We start from the raw sequence: 16,002 nt of genomic DNA, 5'->3' as shown, positions 1-16,002 counted from the left end.
CCCTCCCCCCACCCTCGGGGGCTCCGCCGCCCTGTACAGTCATAAAGAGACAGAAACCGGGGGCGGGGAGCCCGCGGCGGGGGGCGGGGGCAGGGCCAGCGCCGGAGCCGAGCGACCTGCCGGGGCGTCGGGCGGATTATGCAGGTGGGGGGAGGGCGCGAGATAAACCATGCCCCCTTTTGGCTCCCAGCAGCAGTAGCAGCGGCGGCGGCGGCGGCAGCGATGACAGCCTCCCTCACGCTGACTTGAGGTACTCTCCCGTCCTGCCTCCAGACGCGCCCTCAGGGGCCCTCTCGTGCCCACCCCGCCCCCTGCCCAGGGATTCGGCTCGCTGGCCACCGGGGGCTCCCCCGCTGGGGAGCTCACCGCCCCGAGTAGTCGGACTTCTCTTAAAGAGGAGCTTGCCACGAGGATGTCTCTGACATGCGCCCGCGGGGGAGAAGGCGGCGGTGGCCACGCTGGTCGTGGCGCCCTCCCGGGGACCCTTCCATCCTGGGGCTTGGCTGGAGCCGGTTATTCGGTTCCCTTGCCTGTCCCTCGAAGGTCCTCCGGCTCCTCTCCCCCTTCACCCAGTCGTCCTCCCTCCTGCCTCCCCTCCTCCATGTCCTTCCCTCTGGCTTTCAAGCATTACATTATTCTCGTGCTCTGTCCTAAGTCCTGAACAGATAAGCTGCTTGGGGGAACCTGCAGTCAAGCCGAGTTTAGGGACTGATCGCTCCCAAAGCTCCGGGAGAAGGATGCTTTTTCCTTCCTCGCCCTCCTGCCCGGGGGACTCCCGATAGCTGAGGGCTACGTGGGCTTGCGCTCCGTAGAAGCGGACAGGATTCCATCGGGAGGAGGGGAGGGGGACAGCCTTGTGTCGCACAAGGGGAGAAAAGCGCTTGGAGCGACGTGTAGGTCAGCACTGCTCTCTGGGCTTGGAGCGGAGGGTTGGAGGGGTCCGTCCCGCTGTACGATTCTAGCTGTGCCACTAACGGACTCCCGGGGTGTGACCTTGGGCGCGGTAAATCACTTCCTCTGGTTGGGCCTCAATTTCCCCGGTTGTATAATGGGAGAGGATTGAGTTAGACGGACGTGAGGTCTCTTCTGCATTCTAGAATTCTGTGAGGGGGGGAGAAGGGGACGGAGGAGAGAAGAAAGTGAGGGACAGAGAGGAGACAGAGAAAGCAGACAGAAAAGGAAAATAAGAGGAAGGAGGAAATCTAGGAGAGAAAAGAGGATACAAGGGAGGAGAAAAGGACAAAGAGACGAAAGCGGAAAGAAGCAAGAGAAAAGCAGAGGAAAGAAGGGAGAATGAAAGAAAAGGGGGAAGGAAAGGAGAAAGACGGAGAGAAAAGAGCGGAGGGAGAGAAGGAAGGAGAAGGGGAAGATTTGGACGGGAAGGGGGGAGAGAAAGAACGAAGGCAAAGAGGAGAGAGAAAGGGGAGAGGGGAGGGACGAAGCGACCTAGAAGCCCCAGCCTGGGCGGCCCTGGGGCTGCCCCATCGTGGGCGGGCCGGGCCGGCCGGGTGGCGGCGCAGGCCGGAGTGGGTTAAAGGCGGCGGCGGCGACGGCCCGGGCTGCGGTTCGGGCTGGGTTGGGAAGGGGAAGTAGTCCCGGCTCGGGCCCTCCTCCCCCTCCCTCCTCTTGCCCCCTCCCCCGCGGAGCCGCGTCACCGGCCGGGGAGCCGGGATCCGTGCGCGAGGTTGCTAAGGGTGAAACTTTTCATTGACTTCGCTCACTCGGGGCGGGCCGGGGCCGGGCGAGGGAGGCAGGGACCGGCGGGCGGACGGACTGACGGGGCGGCTGCGGCGGTGGCGGGCGGCCAGGCTTACACACCGACGGACGGACGGACGCACGGACTCCCCGACTCCTCCCTGCTGCTCCTCCGCCCTGCCCCCCAAAACCACCCTCCAGCGCCATCGCCTCCCTCCCCCGGCCGTCGAGCCGGGAACAAAGAGCGCTTAGTTGTCACCCCCACCCCCACCCCGAGCAGGCAGCACCTGGCGAAGAAGAGGAGGCAGAGACCGAGACCCCCGGACTCCCCCAGTCCGGCCCGCCCGGCCCGCCCGGCCCCAGCACCACCCTGGAGGCAGCCGCAGCAGTAGCCGCCCCCCCGCCGCCGCCCTCCCGCCTGCCCCGGAGCTCCGGAGGCCCGAGGGACGAGTGAGCCAGCCAGCCAGTGAGTGGGGCGGGGGCTTGGGGGCTTCCCTGTCCTCCGCCCAGCCCCCCCAGCGCCCCTCCGAGCGCCCGGCGCCTCTCCTTGCGCCGGCCTCCGCCCGCACCCCCTTCCCCCGCTTGCCAGTCTCCGCGTCCGCCTTTCGCACCCTGCCCTCGCCGTGGTGCCCCCTCTGGTCTGCTCCGCTCCCCGGGCTCTGCCTCTGCCCGCCCTGGACCCGCACCCCGCCTCGCTCCGCGCTCGCTGTCGGCGGCCGCCGCTCATTCATCTTCACTCGGTTCTGGGACCTCTTCCCTTCTTGCCTCGCCCTCCCCGAACGCCCCTCACCGCCTCGGGTTTCCCGGTCGACTGTCTCCCCACTCCCCTCTAGTCTCCTCCCTTCCCGACCTCCCGGATCCAGTCCCTCTCGGCTCTGCCCTCCCTCCCGTGTACCCTCTTTTCTCAGTCCCACTCCCCTCTTCCTAGACGTCTCTCCCAGTATTTCTGGTCCCCTTGTCTGGGCTCCCGGCCCCCGAGCGCCTACTTTCCCCTTCCATGCTGACCTCCCATTTTCTCCTTTTGTGACTCTCCAGACCTACCCCCCCCCTACACACACACACACACTTGAGTCCTCCCTGGGGAGTCCTTGACCTTTCTCCCCCCGTTCCATTTTTCCTCCTTGCCCAACTCTGCCCTCCCCTTTGACCCAACCTGACCTTCCTCCACTCCCCCCTCCACTTACCCTGAGCTAGAGTTGAAATCCTCCCTCTTAACTCGCCCCCCCCCCCACTCCCACCCCAATCCCCTGTAATCTCTAAATAGCTGGCTACCTCTCAGGTTTAAATCGCTGGATAGATTAACCAACCTACTACTCCCTAGGGCCACTATTCCCCTCCCCCGCTGACCCAGAGGCCTTGGGGTTTTTGTCTACCACCGGAGACATCATTTTGTTATTTTCTTTTACTCGAGTTTTCCAAGGTAGATGCTTTGGAGGAGGGGTGGCTAGTGGTTAAGATTCTCTGGCCTCAGTACTGCCCCCCTGTCCCCAGTCACCATTTTGAGTTCACTCCTCTCCAGCTTTTGGAGTGTGTAGTGGGGAATCCAACATTATGGGACTGGTTACCTGGGTTGTGGTTGTGCTAAAATAAGGGGCCTGAGATGGGGGAGAAACGGGTGAGACCCTGTGTCCCCTCTCCTCAGCAAAGGTCATTGAGTTGGGATCCTGTCCCTGGGCAGAGGAGAGACTGCCTTTGTCCAGATGGAGGAATGAGGGAGCAGCACGGAGGGGAGGATAGATTCAAGTATTGGTTCATCCAAGGGATATCTCTTCCTTTATTACTCAAGAAGCTTTGGCCAAAGTAGGGCTTTGGGGTGATTGCTTCATCTCTCTCCCCACCCTCTGAAACTGGGCTACTTTAACCTGTCTTCTACCTGTCTCCCTACCTCCCTATTTATCCGAGTTGCCACCCAGTGTTACATCCCCACCCCCTTAGAAAGGAAGAAAAAAACCCACAAAACTTGTGTGGGAGGAAAAATTAAGAAGATTAAAGTCCCTGGGGAGAGGCATCTTTGCTGGGATCTTGCTCTGATTGCCGGGTAGGCCCCTGGGTGGGAGGACTTTTATATACTGGAGGAGTCCTTGCAGGTGCTAAGCGCCTGTTTTCCTTCCTTCTTGAGAGAGCTGAGCTGTGCCAGGGACCTTGCCTCACTTGACTGAGCCAGGCTGGTTACTTTGGATGACCATCAGTCCAGAAGTGGGCAGGCCTGTCGTGGCAGAGGCACCCTGTGCCTTGCATGCGCCTCTTTCCCTGCTAAGATGTTGGGGAGAGGCTGCCCCTTCTCTGGGTGGTTCCCTCTGGCTCTTTGCATCTCCTCCCCCATCGCCCCCAGCCTCCATGTGACTGCCAGCCCCCTTCCTGGAGCTTCAGACTAGGCTGGGCCTGGTATATAGCTTTCAGATCAAACACGTCAAACCCTGCTTAGAAATAGCCCCCTGCCCTAGTTGGGGAGATAAGGGAAATAGGAGGGATGGAAGCATGCATGTTGTTGACTGGCACTGTAAGACCTGCCTTGATAAGAGAGGGCGCCTCTTCCCTGGTAATTGGGCCAAGCTGGGGATAAAACAGAGGGGGTCTCCATTTAGACTAGTAGTAATGGAGGAGGGAGGGGGAGAAATCAAGCACTGCGCATGTGCACTGGAAACTTTTTCCCTTACTCCTTCCCCACCCCTCTCCTACTGTGCATGCGTAAACTGCTTGGCTATTGAGCCTTTCTGCCTTCGAGAGGCATATTGGGAAATGTAGTTCGAAGGAAAAGTAGGTCACGGATCTTGGCTGCCCGAGGACTACAGTTCCCAGAATCCTGTTCGGTCTCCCACTTTGATGTGTGCGTTCCCCACCCCCTTTCTCGGCAAAAGTTTGGCTGGTTTCTGGGGAAGGTCCCCAGTGGCTGGATGGAGAGGGTTGGAGTGCCCCCCCAGGGCCTAGAAGTGCAGGGGAGTGAGGGAGGGGCAGAAGAAGGATAATTATAATAAAACCTAAATGTGTCATAGCCTGTAACAAAATTTGCCAGTGCCTGCTGGGAGATATTGGGGGGCTGGGGGGGCGGGGAAGGGGCTCAGACTACAGAAGAGTCAGGGCTGCGAGCTCCCACCCAGGCGTGCCCTGCAGCTTGCCCTCCCAGGCCTGTGAAGTGGGCACCAGCGTGGGTAACAGTCAGGCTCCTTCAGCTGCTGTGAAGGACGTGATTAAGCATCCTACTTGCCCTTGGACCATGGTGGAGGTCACCCCAGAGAGCCAGGAGAGGGAGGGGGAGGAGCAGGCACTGGGGACCTCAAATGTCGATACCCAAAGGGCAGGGCCAGACTTGAAATCAAAAGATGGAGGTTTGCCTTTGATCTCCATCACCCCCAGGTCCGGTGACCTTGGGATGGCCTCGGTTTCCCCCTCTGTAAAATGAGTAGAAAGGAGGAAGAGATAACAATACAGACCTCTCTCTTAGCTGTACTGTTGGCTCTGGGGTCGGGCTAGGGGGCAGCCTCCCCAGCTGCTGGGTCTGGAGCCTTGCAGGCCAGTCAGTGCGCACATGAGCAGAGCAGAGGTAGTGCCTATTCCTGAGAGGTGGTAGGAGGTGGTGGCTTCTTCCTCTGGTCCCTCACCCTGGTTTTCTGACTCTCCTCTGTCCTTTCCTGCTTCATCTGGACATGTGGCCAGGAGAGAGCTGTCACTTTGGTCGCTCACATTCCTTTTCTGGGGCTTAAATGTAGGAATATGAAGACACTCAGTTTGTAATAAAAAGTGGCCTTTGGGAATTGGACAAAGTCGAGAAGTTGGTTCAGCCTACTGGGTGGGCTCGAAGGGAGGCAGGCACTGGCTGACTATGGTCTGGCTGCCAACACAAAACTTAGACTTTTGCCCATTCACATCAGGAGGGCTTTGTCCTTGTCTCTTGAGTGCTCCATCCCCTGGTCCCTCCTTGTGGGATCTGGATTTGTTGGCCGTTGCTCCCCATTCCTTCGTTCAGGACTGTTCTTAACTTTTTTTCCTGTCAGACTGCTTTCCCAGACTTCTTCCTTCCCCTCCCCGGTCCCCCGTCCCATCCCCCCCCGTCGCTATCAGAAATCCTTTCAGGAAGTTGGCCTTTTTAAAGTGTGTGTGTGCTGGGAAGTAGACAACCTGCCTGTCATCTGTCCTCTATTCCTAGTGACTGGGGCTCTTTTGTGTTTCTACCCCCTCCCACCCAGTCCCCTTTCTTTTTTTTCTTTATTGACTCCCAAAGCCTTCAGTTTCCTGCTGGACACAGGCCGGCTCAGTGTTTGGAGTCACAGGCCAGTTGGGATCCTGTGCCAACAAGGTGACCTTGGCAGACATTTCATTTCTAGGGCCTCATTTTCCCTTGGTACAGTAAGAGGCTTGTACCAGATGACTCCTGAGGTCCCTTCCTCCTCTGTATCTGGGATTGCGTTCCCTGCCACCCATTATCTTCCCTCCTTTATAACACAGCCACAGTCACCACAGTAGATGAGCACAGCAGCTGGATGTCAGTATAGACACCATCTTGTGCACCTAGAGTTTACCTCTTCTCCCCAGAGAATCCCTTAGGACCAGAATTTTCCAGCTGGAAGGGATATGAGAGGCCCTCCAGTCAAAGTCACTTAGTTATCCAAGGTCACCCAGGAGACTTGCTTCATCATGAGCCTTCGGAAGAATTTACTGCCTTCTTCCAACATCTACTAAACCTGCCTTTGTTTTTGGTGATACAACCCCCAATCTTCTTTCTGAAGTTCCCCTCCCCCCCATATTCAGTGCCCTTTAAATTAAGTATATTGGCTTAGAGGTCATCTAATCTAACTGCTGTTACGCAGTGAAGAGGCTGAGGCATGGGGAAAATGAGTTGGCCAAGGTCTCAGAGCCAGGTTTGCCTTCCTAGTCTTTTTGTTTTTAAGCAGAACCCTGTACCTTTTCCTGTAGTCCATGATAGTTCATAAAAATTTGCTCTAGAATGCTCATGTGTGAGCAGAGCCCTTTGCCCAACTAGCTGGCAGCTGCTTTCAGCAGCCACCTCTCCGCTTGGGTTTTAACAGAAACTCTGTGAATGTATCCTCAGCTTAAAAGCTACTACATCTTTCCATGGCACGGCTCTGGGGTTTTGGGGACAGCTGCCCTTTTCCTCTGCCCCTTGAATCACACTAGAGTAGTCCGGCCCTTGAGGCCTGGCCAGGACAACAAAGTGGGCAGACCACTGGATCTGCTCTGGCCCCTCTGCCCTCGACCCTCCCTTTTTTAACAGGGCTCCTCCCTGAAGCCATCTGGCCTGGCCTGTTCTCCAATTAGAGAGGTGAGGTGTCCTGGTCGGCTTCCTTATTTGTGAAGCTTCCTCGTACAGGTAGGAGTTGGGCCTCAGCTGGAATGTGGGGCTATAGGGATGATTTCAGAACCACTCTGGCTCAGAACAAGGAGGGAGCTGCCCAGGGGAGAAGTCGAGAAAGAAAAGGAATCCCCTTGATTCCTGGTAAGTGGACTCCCATTGGGATTCCTTGGCTGCTCCACCTATCTTGGCTTGTCTTAGAGAAGAAGATGAGGGTCATGTCTGTGATCTGGTTGATCAAGGGCCAGTGTATGTTGGCACCTTCTCTTCTGCCTTTCTCAAGGCTCTGTTTAAAGCAGAAACAAAGACAGGTGCTTGCTTCCAGATTGAGTGGGACTAGGGGAGCTGTCTTGAGGTTCCTTCTGGCTTTGTCTGTGGCCTCCAAAGAGGCAGTGAACACCACTTCTGTTTCTGGTGCTTGGGAGGAAACAGCGCAGAACTAGTCTCCACCTGGGGAGGCAGCAGGTCTGCATAGGAGTGAGTATAGAGTTAGAAAGTGAAGACTGTCATTTCAGTGTGAGAGAGGGGGCAGCAGCAGGCCAGGGCTGGGGGAATCGGGAAGTCTTCATGGAGGAGGTAGCTATGAGGACAGAGGATGCAGTTCAGAGATGCCAAGAACAAGCAGGAGAACAATTGGCTGCAACTGAGGGCTGGTCAGCATGTCTAACGAGCCTGAAGAAGGCCAGCTGCAGCCGGTATCAACTGAATTAAATGAGGGAGGCCCAGGGTGAGGAGGGAAGGGGCCCAGCTGCCAGAGGCCAGGAGGGGCTGGGGCTCAGGATAGCTGAGTCTCTGGTGATCTGTTCATATGCCCAGTCAGAGGTGGAACCTGTCGCCTCTGGGTCCTCAAGTGCAGCCCTTTGACTGAACCCGATGGACTTCACAGAACAAATCCCCTTCATAGAAGGATTTATTCTGTAAAACTTGGACTCAGTCAGAAGGCTGCATCCAAGGACCTAGAAGGCCACATCAAGACTGCAGGGTCCCCACCCTGTGCCCAGGTTCTAGCAGCTTTGGGCTTAATCACAGATTTGGAGAGCCCTCTAACAGACATTCTGTTGCAGGAATACATTTGTCATTCTTTCCAGCAAGTCTTCCTTCCCTAGGGTCAGAGAATTAGCAGCAAGAGTCCTTAGAAATCAGTCATCTAGTCTAGTTCCCCCATTTCACAGGTAGGGAAACTGGGGCCCAGAGAAATAAAGTGACCTCCCAGAGAAGTTCATGTGGCATTGCTAAAACTCAGACCCAGGTTTTCCGGCTTCAAATCCAATGTTCTGTCCATTGGAAAGACAGATCTACCTGTCTGCCTGGTGTATAGAAAGGGTCCGAGAGTCTCCAGGCAAGAAGGGACCTCTAGACTTAGGCTGTCTGGTTCAGCCTCCTCTGTCTATAGTCTGCCTGGCTGCCTCAGGGCCCCATCACCTGGGTGGCACCTTCTGCCTGTGGACAACTCCAATTATTAGCCAGCTTCTGACGTCAGAGCCTGAATCTGCCTCTGCAGCTTCCACCTGCTGAGCCTGATTCTGCCCTCAGGCTTTTGCGTATCTCTTTTCCCAACAGCAGCTCTTCTCTCTTTAGTCTTCTCTAGCCCCCAAATCTCTGCTCTTGGGATGACTGTCCTACTACTGGTCTCTGGTCCCTGCCCCCTGCATCTTGAATGTCCTCTGGCTATACCTGAGCTTTTCAAGATCTCTTGTCAAGCGTGGAACACAGGGTTCCGGATGGGATCCAACTAGGGCAAGAACAGTGGGGCTGGAAAGGACCTGAGAAGACCCCCTTCATTTGATAGGAAGGAAGCAGGCCCAGAAGGGTAGAATCACTTAATTCGAGGTTGCCCAGATAGTAAGTGACTATTTACATCACTTTGAGGGCCGGGACGACAGCCATGTCACCCTGACTTGCCTTGACCTTGAGCTTGGTCTTTCTGTGGGAGCTCTGGCCTTGCCAAGCTGTCTTATCCTTGTACATCAGATTTACCCAGATATGGGCCTCTGCATCGTCCTCTGTTGAATCTCATCCTCTTGGTACTGTCCGATCCAGCCTGTCAGGGTCTCTGTGGTTCTGTCAAGCATCATGTTGGATAGTGGGCAACCAGGCTAAGAGAGGTTGGAAAGTGGGCCTTGAAGGGCCCCTAGTACAGTGACCCCCAAGCAAGTGGCAACGATCCACTCATCGACTCATGACAAGACTTTTCCCAACGCTTCATTACTAAGAAGTTTGGTCTTAAGTGGAGTCCAAAATAACCTCTCTGCCCTTGATTTCTCCCCATTGGCCTTTGATTTCTTCTGGGACAAAACAGCTAAGTTCATTTTCCTTTTCCCAATTCTACCCTCTTCCCTTGGTACTGCATATATTTACTAGGCATTCAATTCTGAACACGCCACCCAAGGGCAAGGAGTGGGGCTGTCTCTGTCCCCCCAGCCCCTGGCTCACTGCTCACAGCTCCTCCTAGGAAGCTTTGGGTGAATGTATGCTGAGTAATTGAATGAATACTCCCTGTTCCTTGGGATCATCTCTCAGCCATGCACACCATCCTGCCGCCACCCTTGTCTTCTCCAGAGCAAACATCCCCAGTTCCATTAACCTGGCCTCATCCCATGTGCTTTCTAGGCCCCAAGTTCCCTACATTGTGACCATCCCTTGTATAGGAAGCCTGGGGGCATTGGAAAGATCATGGGGTGGCCCTCAATTTCCCCATGCACCCCATGACTCTGTATTCCATATTCTCAAACCATGGCCACTAGTGGGCAGGGTCATGGGGTCTAGCCACCCTGTGTCCCCATGCATCTTCATCTGGAGCTGGCCTAGAATGGTTCCATTCCCCCTACTTTGAGGTGCCTGTGATACGCGGTGGACGCCTCTTCCTTTGTGCTGAGTTTCCCAAATGGACCAGGATGTTGCTGAGAAACACCTTTGTCTCTGTCTCCCCTCTTGGTCTTCTGCCAGTTCTAGAATCATCCCAGGTCCGTTTCTCAGGAATTCTCCTCCTTGGGCCCCAGCGGCCAGACCCACAGTGGCCAACTGACTCCTTGCTGGCTAGGCTGCAGCTCAGGGTGTCTGACATCATAGATCGGGGGTTGGGAGAGACCCTTAAGACCACCAGGGCCAACCCTCTCATTTCCAGAGAAGGACACTGGCCCAGAGCAGTATAGAGATTTGTTCCTGGTCTCACCAATAGTGGGCCTTCGTTTCCCTTGAACAGACCTTCTGGGTAGAGGGGCAGTCTCAGATCCAGGAACACCTGAGTTTGAGTTCTGACATAGACCAGCAATGTGATCTTGGACATCTCATTAACATCTTGGGCCATTTCCAGTTTTGATTTTATTTGATTTTGATGGGTGAAGAGTTACCTTCACAGGCAGCTCCCTACACTATGAAATTGGAAGTCACCCCCCAAAAAGCATGAGAAATAAGACCTAGAATTAAGGAGAACTTGAGAACTGATCTTTTTTCCTTCAGCCTCAGTGGGGAGGCACTACCAGATAACCATCTCACCACCGACCTTTTCTCTGGGAAGTGATGGTGGGCCAAGGTGGCCAGGAGGCCTCAGAGAGAGTGAGCTGGGGGCCCACAGCCAGAGAGCTAGTGTGAGCATGCTGTGGTTGGCTTGGAGAGCTGATGCGCCCAAGTGGAGGTGGGGTGGGGCTCAGAATTCCCAGGATGGGCTGGGGAGCCCCTCATGTTCCCTGAGTGCCATCCAGCCTCTGTATTGACATGAGCACACTTACCTGCCTACACGGCGACCTCTGTTCCCAGCCCAACATCTCTGGCTTATAAAGATTACTGGTGACATGGGCAGCGTCTTTCTTCCTGACTTCCGTTGATTTGGGAAGCCTTTTCTTGTAGGGAAGTCCTGGAGTCCATTGTCCAGACTACATGTGTGTGTGTGTGTGTGTGTGTGTGTGTGTGTGTATGTATATGTATATGTATGTATGTATGTGCTCCTTAGGGCCATGTCAGGGGCTGGCCCTACCACTTCCTGCTTAGTGGAGCACAAAACTACTCTGTGTCTTAGCCCACGACTGCTTGGGGCCGGCTGGGAACTGGACACTGTTTTCCATGAGCCTTCTCACTTTGCTCGGGCTGGCTGGTGTCACTCTGACCTGGCCCTGATCCTCAGACCCTTCCTGCCCCTGTGCATGCCTTAGGTGGGTTGGGGAGCTCACCCCCTTCCATGCCCTGGCTTCACTCCTATTTACGGGAGGCCTCCTCTCTCTTGTTTCCCCAGAGCCATCAGGAACCAGAACCTGCCCACGTTCGTGTCTTCCATCCTCACTGTCCTGCCCTCTGACACACCGTGCTCCCTACTGCTGCCCCGGGACGGGAGGAACATGCATCTGGAGATCAAGGTCGCCCTCAACTTCATCCTCTCTTACCTGTACAACAAGCTGCCACGGCGCCGCGCAGACCTCTTTGGTGAAGAGCTGGAGCGCCTCCTGAAGAAGCAATATGAAGGGCACTGGTACCCAGACAAGCCCCTCAAGGGCTCGGGCTTCCGCTGCGTGCACATTGGGGAGGTGGTGGACCCTGTGGTAGAGCTGGCGGCCAAGCGGAGTGGCCTGGCTGTGGAGGACGTGCGCACCAATGTGCCCGAGGAGCTGAGTGTCTGGATTGACCCCTTTGAGGTCTCCTACCAGATCGGGGAGAAGGGTGCTGTCAAAGTCCTGTACCTGGATGACAGCGAGGGCTCTGGTGTGGCCGCCGAGCTGGACAAGGAGATCAAGAGCAGTTTCAACCCAGAGGCCCAGGTGTTTGTCCCCATTGGCAGTCAAGACAACTCCCTGTCCAACTCGCCCTCACCGTCCCTGGGCCGGCCACCCAGCCCTACCTTCATGCCCCGCTCGGCCCAACCCATCACCTTCACCACCGCCACCTTTGCTGCCACTAAGTTTGGCTCCACCAAGATGAAAAAAGGTGGTGGTAGTGCCAGCGGGGCTGGAGGTGGTGGAGGAGGCCAGCAGCCCCCCCCACAGCAGTCCCGCCTGGCCCGGTCTCCCACCAACACCCTGCTGCGGCAGAAGGGCCTCTCCCTGTCCATGCATTCTCTGAACTTCATCGGGGCGGGGCCAGGCCCCCAGTCCCAGCTCTCCCCCAATGCCAAGGAATTTGTGTACAACGGTGGCTCCCCCAGTCTCTTCTTTGATGGGGTGGATGGGCCACCTAGCAGCGGCCTGGCCTCTGCCCCCTTTGGCAGCCCGGGCAGCGGCAGCTCCGGGGGCAGTAGCGGCTTCGATGTGGCCCAGGTATTTGGAGGCGGTGCCAACAGCCTCTTCTTGGAGAAGTCACCCTTTGTGGAAGGCCTCAGCTACAACCTGAACACCATGCAGTACCCCAGCCAGTCCTTCCAGCCGGTGGTCCTGGCCAACTGACCCCCCACAGGGGGCCGGGGAAACCATCACCGCCACTGAAAAGAGAAAGGAAAGGAAAAAAAAAAGGAAAAATAGAAATATACAAAAAGATTTCCGATCTTCCTTCTGGCTTCTTGGAAAAAAAGAGACGCACAGGCCAGGCCTGGGGCCAGGTGCTCCCCGAAGCCAACGCGTTTTAACTTGATCCCCTGCTATTTTCCTGCCTGTCTCTGATTTATTTGGTTGGTTGGTTTGGGGTTTGGAATTTCTTTCTTTTTTAATTAGGTTTTTTGTTTTCCCCTGACATCGTTAGTGGCTTCTCGTGCTGAAAGTGGTCCAGAGGCTCATCTCCCTTTCCTCTCTCACTTCTTGTACCCAACTGATCTGGGACCTCTGCTGTCCAGAGAATGGCCCAAAGGGAGGGGAGGGCCTCCCTGTTAGATCACAGCCTCTCCCCACTCCCCCTCCAAAGCTATGCACCCTTTGTGGTCTGGTCAGACCTGGAGACATTGCCTTGGTCTGGCTAGTGAGGCATGCTGGACAGCAGTGGTTCCTATCCCCTTCCCCCCAGTAGGCTTAGGCTGTGGGGAGAAGAACCTACTGGGCTCCTCACCTCCGTTCTGTGGCCTCCCTCACCTGACCCCTTTCCAGCTTGCCCAAGTCTTTGATCTCAGGGGCCCTAGGAGAGCCATACCACCCTCAGCCTTCCACAGCTCAGGCATCTCCCCGGTGCCTCAGCTGTCCCATTTCTTGAGGGGAGGGTGCCCTGTTTCAGAGGATTGAAAGGCCACAAAGCCATATCCCAGGGTGGGCAACATCTTTCTGGATGTTGAGGTATTCCTGAGGGGGTGAGGTTGGCAGGAAGGGGGTGAGGGGAGGGTTGGTTCTGAATCCTTTGTGGGGGGATGGCCCTAGAACACTCCAAGATCCATTGGGGTATGCCACACTGAGCGGAATTAGGGTTCTCAGCTGCCTGGTTTCCAGACTACCTGCACTTTTATTTCAGACTCTGACCAAAAATACAAAGAAACCAAGGCTTTCAGCTCCCAGTGAGTAAGTCAGAACTGCACAGCACAGTGGCTTGCCTGGACCTTCCTCGGCTCCCACGGGGTCCAGCCTTAAGCCAGGGGTGCAGACCCTTGGGAGCACTTAGGGTCCCAAAGCAGTGCCTGGAGGAGGGGGCTGGGACAAATTCAGAATTCATATTCCTCTCCTCTTGCCCCTCTTCCTTTCCACCTTTCCTTGGCCTTAAGCTATAATGGGCCTGGAGCCCTCAGCCGACCCTCCTCTGCTCACTCCCAGGCCTGCCTGTGCTTTGCCCAGCCTGTGTGGCAGCTCCTGCTTGCCAAGCCTTGGCCTAGTAGGCATAGGACATCAAAGCCGGCCTTCTCCCTGTCCCTGCTAATGAGCCCCCTCCTCCCGGCTCTGCCTCAGTCATCAGTATGTACCAAAGCCCCGTCAGGTGCCAAGGCTGACCTGAAGCTGTGGTCCCCACTGCCAGCCTGGCCACCCTGCTCTGTTGGGCAGCTTAGCTCTACCTCCCCCAGCCAGGTAACTTCCTGGCCTTGTCACCCATCACCACACATCCCTGCCCTCTGCACTGGGCAGCCCTTCTCTCCCTCCCCCCTAAAAAAATATTTGATGAACCGGCCTCCCCCAGTGGATGCCAGAGGCCCAGGCAGAATGGCACTAGCTCTCCATGCTGCTTGTGAGAGACGGGGCACAGCCTTACTCACTCCACTCCAGCATCCCAGCCCTGTCTGTGTCAAACCTAGGGAGCCAGGAGAGCTGCGAGGCCCTGGGCTTTCAGGAGTGGGCCCCTGTGCTGTGCTCCTTCCCATCTCAGACATAGGCATTCACCTTCAAGTTTATTTTTATTTTTTATTTAAAAACAAAAACAAAAAACAAACCTGCACTAATTTACCTGGTTTCGTAGGAAAGCTTTTTTTTATTTTTTACATTTTTTTTGGTGTCTGTTTGTAATGAATAATTTGCTACATTTGTAAAATGTAAGAGGTATATATAATATATGTATATTTCTAACGTAAAAAAAAATTGTAATTTTCTTTTGGAGATTTTTTCTTAAAAAGAGGAGAGAAACAAAAAAAAATATTTTTTCAGGAAAATCTTTGGGAAAAAAAGAGGAGAGACTTGAAGCCTTTTCTCCCCTGGGTCCCCATCCCTCGTCCATCCCACCTCCCCAGGAAGGTCTCCAAAGGTGGGTGGACGTGTAAACTTAGGCCAGAATGATTTTTCTTGTCACTGAAGCAGGGTCTCGATTCTCTCTTGTTTTGCTCCCAGGGCAGGGAAGGGGTGGCACCGAGGGTATCAGAGAAGGGCTGGGGGTGGGGGGGAGCAGGATAGTTTATTTTTTTCTTTAGTGAAGGAGGAATACAATCAGGGGTTTTGTATTCAGACTGTCGTGCAATATTTTGGAACGGGACATTGGAATGTTTCGAGATTTAGTTTGGAAACAAAACACACGGTTGATCAAATCTGTACAGTTTCTATTGTTTCAGATTTTTTTAAGTTTGTATTAAAAGCATGATATCTGATAGCTGTCTCTTTTTTTTAAATTTTCTAATTTTCTGGGTGTTACTGAGGGCGATGGGAGGACAGAGGGACAGCAGGCATGGGGAGGCAAGAGACCTGGGAAATCAGGGCCCCTATTTTACTGAAGGGGAAATTGAGTCTAGGGAAGGGCCACACAGCTAAAAACAAAACAGCACTAGAGATGTGAACTCAGACCCTAAGATTATACTTGTAGAGCAGGAAGAGACCTCATATTTCCTCCTCTGTTCTATGGGAGTTGGACTAGCTGACTCCTGAGGCTCCAGTCAGCTCAGTAGAGCCAAGATTCTGCCATCTAGTCCAGAGGAGGAAACTGAGGCGCTGCACCAAGTGCCCTCAGGCAGGGAATGGCAGAGACAGGACAGACCCAATGCCTATCCTATATTACAGTTCCTCTCCATTTTGCTAATGGCCTGGCAAAGCCCAGTGTCCAAGGTGACCTAGCTGCTCAGTGCCAGGTGCATTGGGCCTGAATGCCCTTGTGTTAGGTTTAAGTTCAGGCCTGTCGTCCCCAATGGTGGCCCTTCCTAGGTGCCCCTCATGATCTCTCAGGGCCAGATAAGGGATTTTGCCCTTCCTCCCAGGCCTTGGTTTGCCAGACCTTTGGGTCCAAAGAAAGCTAACGCAACCTGCCCTCCCTCCCTGCCTTCTGTTTACATCTTTGGAAAGTTGGCTCCAATTCTTTCCATTTCATGTCATCTCCCTCCCTTCCCCTGAGTTCTCCCTACTCTAGTTTCATCCAGTAGCCTACCTCCACCCACCCAGGTGACTTTGTATCACTGGGCAGCTCTTAAGCTGGGCATTTGCCAGAAATATACTTTCTGCTGCTTTGAATGGGTTGTTTAAATCCAGAGCTTAAGCTTAATCTCTCAGCGGGAGAGGTTGGGCTCTGGCCTTTGGACTTTGCCCATGTTTCACAAGCCCAAATGGAGTTCCAAAGTTGGCAAATGGACCAAGGTCACATAGTAAAGAGCAGAGACCAGGTTTGAACTCAAAGGCAGCATCTGTCTTGGGGACACTCCTAATCCTAACCTTGGGAAGAGGAGGTCTTTAGTCCATTTTATACCTGCCTGGCAAGTG

The 16,002-nt window shown here is 54.9% G+C and overlaps 1 protein-coding gene across 3 annotated transcripts; it reads left to right on the top strand.

The window, feature by feature from the left end:
* Nucleotides 1–47: 47 nt before the first annotated feature.
* Nucleotides 48–14,906, top strand: TOB2 (transducer of ERBB2, 2). Of its 3 annotated transcripts, none has more exons than XM_072656268.1 (2): nucleotides 48–250; nucleotides 11,232–14,906. In XM_072656268.1, exon 2 carries the CDS (start codon nucleotides 11,335–11,337, stop codon nucleotides 12,370–12,372), a length of 1,038 nt encoding a protein of 345 aa, XP_072512369.1. In that variant the 5' UTR covers nucleotides 48–250; nucleotides 11,232–11,334; the 3' UTR covers nucleotides 12,373–14,906. The 3 variants fall into 3 exon arrangements, with proteins under 3 accessions (XP_072512369.1, XP_072512370.1, XP_072512371.1); XM_072656269.1 differs by lacking the exon at nucleotides 48–250 and adding an exon at nucleotides 1,809–2,161; XM_072656270.1 differs by lacking the exon at nucleotides 48–250 and adding an exon at nucleotides 7,127–7,147.
* Nucleotides 14,907–16,002: the final 1,096 nt, after the last annotated feature.

Source organism: Notamacropus eugenii, chromosome 3 (assembly GCF_028372415.1).
Source record: "Notamacropus eugenii isolate mMacEug1 chromosome 3, mMacEug1.pri_v2, whole genome shotgun sequence".
NCBI classification, from domain to species: Eukaryota; Metazoa; Chordata; class Mammalia; order Diprotodontia; family Macropodidae; genus Notamacropus; species Notamacropus eugenii.
This window is presented reverse-complemented; position numbering and strand designations above follow the sequence as displayed.